At 61.6% G+C, this 6,964-nt stretch overlaps 1 protein-coding gene across 1 annotated transcript in view; it reads right to left on the reverse strand.

The window, feature by feature from the left end:
* Positions 1 to 6: 6 nt before the first annotated feature.
* Positions 7 to 6,964, reverse strand: part of COL4A2 (collagen, type IV, alpha 2) — a 160,525-nt gene continuing 153,567 nt past the window's right edge. Inside the window, exons 41-48 of the mRNA XM_010831462.1 lie at positions 5,794 to 5,910; positions 4,937 to 5,098; positions 4,717 to 4,815; positions 4,383 to 4,529; positions 4,160 to 4,276; positions 2,834 to 3,025; positions 2,226 to 2,512; positions 7 to 711 (exon numbers count right to left, since the gene is read on the reverse strand). Of these exons, the coding sequence (XP_010829764.1) occupies positions 454 to 711; positions 2,226 to 2,512; positions 2,834 to 3,025; positions 4,160 to 4,276; positions 4,383 to 4,529; positions 4,717 to 4,815; positions 4,937 to 5,098; positions 5,794 to 5,910 (1,379 nt within the window). The 3' untranslated portion in view covers positions 7 to 453. The remainder of the gene's footprint in view (positions 712 to 2,225; positions 2,513 to 2,833; positions 3,026 to 4,159; positions 4,277 to 4,382; positions 4,530 to 4,716; positions 4,816 to 4,936; positions 5,099 to 5,793; positions 5,911 to 6,964) is intronic.

A 6,964-nucleotide genomic window follows, 5' to 3' on the forward strand; every position in this document is an offset into this window, starting at 1 on the left:
CCCACCCCCCGGGCCCCGCGGGCTGAGCTGCCTCATCCGTCCACACCCCCCTTAAGTGAGTTCAGAAAGTGGGTTAACAGCGGTGGCTGAGAGCGCGGTGAGTACACGGGTGCGTAGCAGGACGTCAGCGACGCCGAGCGCGAGCAGTCCCGGACGGCCTGAGCGGGAGGTGAACGGCCTCCCGTGCTGGGGGACACGATGTCCTGCAGACCTGGGGGGAGCAGGCAGCGCCTGCGGGGGGCAAGGGCCTATCTTGTCCAAGTGCTGGTGCTGAATTCCTTTGGTAACCTTTTTCTCTTTTTGGCTTGTTTTTTAAAGGAAAAAAAAATGCAGTCAATTTAGGGGTCGGCGTCTTGAGGTAATAAGTTAAGAATAAGCACCAAAGTGGCCCCGGACTGCACGTGGCCTGGGGAAGGGGCGTGTCCGGCGGGCGTGTCTGGCCGGCGCCTGCGCTCACAGGTTCTTCATGCACACCTGGCAGCGGCTGATGTGCGTGCGGATGAGGCCGGCCTTGAGTGTGTCGGCAGAGGGCGTGCCCTGGAAGCTCTGCTCCGGGATGGTGGTCAGCCAGAAGCTGTACTTGTTCGCGTAGTAGTGGCACGTGCCGCGGGCCCCGTTGCACTCAATGAACGGCGTGGCGCGGAAGTCCTCCAGGCAGCTGCCCGGCGACACCAGCGACTGGCCACCTCCTTCGTCACCGGCGGCCGTGTGCTGCACGGGGGGAGCGGGCGGAAGAGATGCCAACACGTTAGCTTGTTTTTTTTTTTTCTTCCAAGGAAAAATAAAACAAGGTCCTACTGTACAGCACAGGGAACTTTGTACAATATTCTGTGATAAACCATGGTGGAAAATAATGTGTATGTATGTGTGATTGATGCTTTCCAACTGTGGCGCTGGAGAAGCCTCTTGAGAGCCTCTTGGACTGCAAGGAGATCAAACCAGTCCATCCTAAAGGAGATCAACCCTGAATATTCATTGGAAGGACTGATGCTGAAGCTGGAGCTCCAATCCTTTGGCCACCTGATGCGAAGAGCCTACACATTGGAAAAGACCCTGATGCTGGGAAAGATTGAGGGCAAGAGGAGAAGGGGACAACAGAGGATGAGATGGTTGGATGGCATCACCAACTCAGTGAACATGAGTTTGAGTAAGCTCCGGGGGATGATGAAGGACAGGAGAAGCCTGATCCTATGCGAACTGGTGGACAGGCTCTTCTTTCCATGGGATTCTCCAGGCAACAGCACTGGAATGAGTTACCACTTCCTTCTCCATGGGATTTTCCCAACCCAGGGATTGACCTGGCGTCTCTTATGTCTCCTGCGTTGCTGGTGGATCTTGACCACCAGCGCCAGTGTGCTTCTCCCTTCTCCTCTGACGTGGCTCAAGATGTAATGCTCGTAAGAGCAGGGCTGTCTGACCTTCAGGGTACAGTGCAAGCATTTCCATGACAAAGATGCTCCTTTTTCATTTCACGATGGGAGTTAAAACATAGAGGGTCCAGCGCTTCCTCCTCTGTGACCCAGGGGCAAACGGGGGCTGCTCTGTCTGTCCCCAGGTCCCCCGACAGGAGGAGCCCCTTAAGGTAGAACGTTGCCTGTCCCTGCACAGAACCTAGTGATCCTGTTGCTTCAAATTACTGCAGCAGTAATCCCTTAAAAATGTTAAAAAAAATCAACTCTTGTTTACCTTTTCCTTCCTTTCCTAGATTCCAGGGTTTTTTCCCTATTGTTTTGACAAGATGAGCAAACACTGCATTATATATATATATATATATAATGTGATTGACATAGTTTATGAAACATTTAACATGTTGGGTATCCTGTCAATACAATGGGAGTTACAACAGTGATAGTAAATACAAACGCAACGCAAGACCCAGCCTCCCCTCTGGACTTTACTTTCTCTCTGTGATAGTGGTAAGTAAACAGGCAAATTGTAAGGAATGCTGTCAAGATAGCCAAATCGTCCTCATTAGGGTTGTAAAAAGGCCTGGTGGCAAACTTCTGTGTCCCACCCAGATGCGGGCAGCCCCAGGCCAAACACGGCTGGATTAGCAAAGCGCAGGCTGCATTCCCGCTCTCACAAAGGGCCAGGTGCCTTTGCGCACTGCCCAACCTGAACAACCGCCCTGATCAGTCTTAAAAACGGCCACAGGTGGCAGGGGAGAGGACCTCGATTTCCACCCGGGTCCGTGCTCCGAGTCACAGCAGGTGCACAGCACGTACCATGAGGAAGGAGTATCCGATCCACAAGCTGCGCCACCCGGCCGGGCAGTGGGGGATGGAGACATCCTGGCTGTGGACTGCGATGGCGACGGCCGGGGCCTCGCACACAGAGCAGCGGCTGATGTAGGGCCGGATGTCCTCCTCGGCCACGGGCATCATGGGCAGCGGGGCGGTGGTGGACAGCCAGTAGGACTTGTCGTTACGGCTGGCATAGTAGCAGACGTCCCCGGGGTTGCAGTACAGGAAGGGCATGGTGCTGAACCGTGCCAGGCAGGAGCCCGCCAGCCCTGCGGAGGGAGGCGGCTCAATGTGCGCGGAGGAGGGGCCCCGGGTGCCTGGCCCGCTCAGGGCCCTGCCACGCCCCGGCCACCCGAAGAGCTCAGCGTGCACGAGGCGGGGGCAGGGGGCAAGCTCTGGCTCTCCGATCCCTTGGGGGCCTCCAATGGCGCTTCCCCCCTGCCCTTACAGAGGGCCCCGGACACAGGGCAGTGCCCCGTCCCGACCCTGGGTTTGGAGCATCCGGGCGCCTTCGGGGGACTCAGGAAGTAACTGGCCGCTGGGTCCTGCCACCCGCGGTGGGGCTGGGGCGGCTGGCGGGCGGTACCTACCCAGGTCCTGGTTGTGGGCCTTCTCCTGGCCCTCGAAGTAGAGCAGACTGTACCCGCTCCAGAGCTTGTTCATGCCCACGGGACACATGGGCTCCTTGTCGGTCTGGCTGTGCTTCACCAGGAGGTACCCGATGCTGATGCTTCGGCCGGGCATGCCGGGCAGGCCGGGGCTTCCGGGGCGGCCCGGCTCCCCTGGGCGAGACAGAGAGGCCGCCTTGCAGCTGCTGCACGGACCGCAGCCCACGTGCTGGCGGCGCACACGGCAACATTCACGTCCCCAAGGCTGGGGTCAGTGGCTCTGCCCTTGGGGACCGAGAGCCTCCTGGCGAGGACTTACCCTCACTTAGTCCCCCCCGCCCCGTTCAGGAACGTGGAATGGCTATCATGAAGGGGCTGGATGGGGGGCCGTGGACTCAGAGGCCCCTGAGCTGACCCCCGGGCACCTCCTTCCGAGGGAACTGCAGCGTCTGCCACTGTGCAGGAGCCCAGGGGCACTGCGGTCCAGCCCTGCCCGCCTCCTCTATGCCAGGCTGCAGGCTCCCTGCTGGACCTTCGGGGAGCGGCCGTTCCTGGGTTAGAAACCCGACTCCCCACGTGTCCACCCAGGGCCCCAATTCTGCCCCTGATACCGCAGAACGGCCGATCCGCCTCCAGCTGGTGACCCTCTTTCACGGGGCGGCCCCTCGCCCCTCGCCCCCCGCCCCAGCCCCCACTATGCGTGTCTCAGGTGGTGTCTCCCCCGCGCGTCACAGGCTCTCCTGCTCGAGCGGCGTGATGTGGACACTTGCTGGGGTCTGGGTGTGACCATGCAGCCTATCTCTACCGTGCACAGCACTCACGTCACTGGCTCAAACCAAGTGCAGGTGAATTACAACAACTCCCAAGACTTTTTTTTTTTGCATGAATGGCTATTACTTCTGGCCTATCCCATCCTGCATGCATGCAGATAATTTTTAGAAGTCGACGATAAAAGGCTTCACAGTGGTGCCTATAATGTGATCGGTCACTTGTAGTTCATTGTCCTCAGCTTTTGCGAGCTCAGGAATCCTGTCTCTCAGAGCACGTCACCCGCTTCCTTCTCTGAGCCACCTCCTGATGTCTCATGGGAAGGAAGGAGGCCAGCCTGTGCCAGGGACCCCGTGCCACATGCTCTGCCAGGGGCAGGGGTCACGGGGTGGGTCCTGATAACCCGGGAGCCGGACTCGGGGGCAGCCCCTCAGCGCTGCTCATCTCGGGGCTCGTCCGACCCCTCCCTGAGCTCCGCGGTCCACCTGTCAGCCCCACGGCGGAGCTGAGGCACCTCCCTGCCCCCTGCCCATCACTCACCTTCGAAGCCCACCGGTCCCTGCAGCCCCACGGGCCCCTGGTCTCCACGGAATCCCGGAATGGCCGACACGCCGCCTCGTCCCTGGGGCCCGGCCTTGCCCTGCGCCCCACGGAAACCTGCAGGGCCGCGGGTACACGGGTGAGTGCCCCCGGAAGGGACGGGCAGAAACAGAGCAGGCAGGGCCCCCCAGCCCCGCCCAGCGCCCCCTGGCTGGGCTCCCACCTGGTTCTCCAGGGGGGCCCTGTGGCCCCATCTCCCCCTGAGCCCCTGGGGGGCCTCTCCTGCCCTGTGGACCCACTGGGCCCCGCTCGATAGCAATCCTCTGGGGGATTCCTGTGATGCCTGGAGTCCCCACAGCACCGGGAGCACCTGGAAGGGGGAAGAAAGGCCAGGTGAGGCCTGAGAACCGCTGCTCTGGTCTTGACTCGGGCGTCGACCCCCTCTCCAGCCTCCTGGAGCCGCCTCGCTCTGCAGAGACAGCCCCTCCAGCATCCCTGCTCACCCCACGCCCCGGCACGCCCCGTGACCTCGAGGTGTCCCCGCGAGACCCACTCACCCGGGAGTCCTCGGTCTCCTTTGGGTCCCTTGGGGCCTCGGTCGCCCGGGCTCCCGGTGGGGCCTATGTTGCCCATGAATCCTGGCTCCCCTTTGGGCCCTTCAGGACAAGCAGGGCGTTGAGGACATGCGGGCCTGGTGCAGGGGGGTCTCCAGCCATCTCTGACCAGTGTCCCCGAGAGAAGCCCTCCCTCCTCCTGGGACACCACCCATGTTACAACCTTTTTCTCCTGGGAGCCCGAACACGCCAGGCCGGCCCTGGGGCCCGGGGTCGCCGATCCATCCTTTGGTCCCGGGGCTTCCGGGGGTTCCTGGACTCCCCTCATCGCCTTTGCTTCCGGGGAGAGCTGCAGGCCCGGGCGGCCCCGGGGGCCCTCGATAACCTGCCAGCGTCAGTCCGGAGAGAGGCGAGTGAGCACGCAAAGTCACCCCTGGGGGGTGGGCTTTGGCAAGTGTGTAACCCTGGGAGGCTAGCTTTGCTTTTTATTGTGCTGAAATATGCTAACATAAGTCTACCATTTTAACCACCTTGGAGTGCGCCCGTTCAGAGGCCTGCAGTCCACTCACCTCATCCTGCAGACGTCACCACCATCCTTCCCTGGACGCGCTCACATGCGCTCATCTTCCAGCTGAAGCTCTGTCCTCACTGAACACTCCCCTCTCCGCTCCACTCCCCAGCCCTGGCCCCTGGCGTCCACGTTCTGACGCTATAACTTGATTCCTCTGTGCTCAGTCATGTCTGACTTTGCAACCCCATGGTCTCTAGCCCACCAGGCTCCTCCATCCATGGGATTCTCCAGGCAGGAATACTGGAGTGGGTTGCCATTTCCTGCTCCAGGAATCTTCCCGACCCAGGGATCCAACCTGCGTCTCCGCATTGACAGGCGGGTTCCTTACCCCTGCTTCACCTGGGAAGGCCCATCGATCCCTCTAGGGAACCCTCCCGGGCCCTCCTTCCCGCCCGGCCTGTCTCCCTCAGAATCACGTCCTCAAGGGGGAATCAGGGGTGTCCCCTGCCTGCAGTGACCAGGCTTCTGTGTCCAGAGGTTCCAGCCCACAGGGTGTGAGCCCCGCTCACCTTCCAGGCCGAATATCCCGGGCGCGCCAACGTCCCCTGGTGACCCAGAGATGTTGGAGAGAGGGGTGATGCCTGGAAAGCCCTGAAGTCCAGGACTCCCGATTGGGCCTCGCTCCCCTGGGAGGGAAATGGAAGTTGATCAGCACCAGCTCTCCATCCTGGGTTACCCCTTCTCCATGCCCTAGCCCGCCCAGGAGCAGAGCCGCTGCGGAGAGGTGCCCACAGCGGGCTCTTGCCCACACGCCCGCCAGCCCTCTCCCACTGCCCATGGGGCCTGTGGCCCTGCCTCTGCTGCAAGGCTGCCCTCTCCGGCACGCCTTTTGCTCAGCAGCCAGCTGCCGGGGCCACCTAACGGGGACGCCCGGCCCCGCCCTGTGGGCATTGGCTGAGAGCAGCCCTGGGGGCCCAGGGAGCACCCGTGCTGGGAGGACCCACTGGGGGTGGCGCGGCCACTCCTATCCTCCCCGGGCCACCCCCCAGGATCCCGGGCTCCAGCTGGATGTCAAGTGTCCTGGGTGGGTCCATCCTCCCGGCCCACAGCTGCTGAACTAGCATCTCACCTCCTCACTGGGGTTCACTGGTGGCCCCAGGCAGCCCCACGGGGCTCCTGGATAAGCAGGAGTGGGGCTCTGAGTCCCACTCAGGATGTCAACAGGCTCCCGTAATGTCTATCTAGGGCCTTTTCTGCCTGTCTGTGCTTTTTGAGGATGACCTGGCTGTTTTGATCGGCCCCCAGACTTCACACTGAAGTGTTGTCCAGAGTTTCAGGAAGACTGAGACGTGCCTCCCAGAGGAAACCGTGTGTGACGGGACTGTCCCGGGGCTGAGCTTCGGGGCAGGTGTCCATGCTGCTGAACTGGGCCTGGACCCCAGCCCCGAGCGGGGCCGCCTGAGCCCCAGTAGCCCCCTGGACTCATGGTGCGGCCCCTCTGGCTGGCCCCCTCCTCCCCCTGCCTTCAAATCAAGGCCAGGGCTCGGGTACCAGGGGATTCTGGGGTTCAGATCAAGGCTGGGGCTTGGGTACCAACGGATACTGGGGTTTCTGCTTAGTGTAAGTGGAGGGGAGGTCACAGGCCCTGGGGGGGAATCAGATGATGGGGTCTGTGCTCCCCCATCCATCGGAGGTGGGGTTGCTGGCCTCCTCAGGGCCTGCCTTCCCCTTTGAGGGGCC

This window comes from Bison bison, unplaced genomic scaffold (assembly GCF_000754665.1).
Source record: "Bison bison bison isolate TAMUID 2011002044 unplaced genomic scaffold, Bison_UMD1.0 scf7180017864527, whole genome shotgun sequence".
NCBI lineage: Eukaryota > Metazoa > Chordata > Mammalia > Artiodactyla > Bovidae > Bison > Bison bison.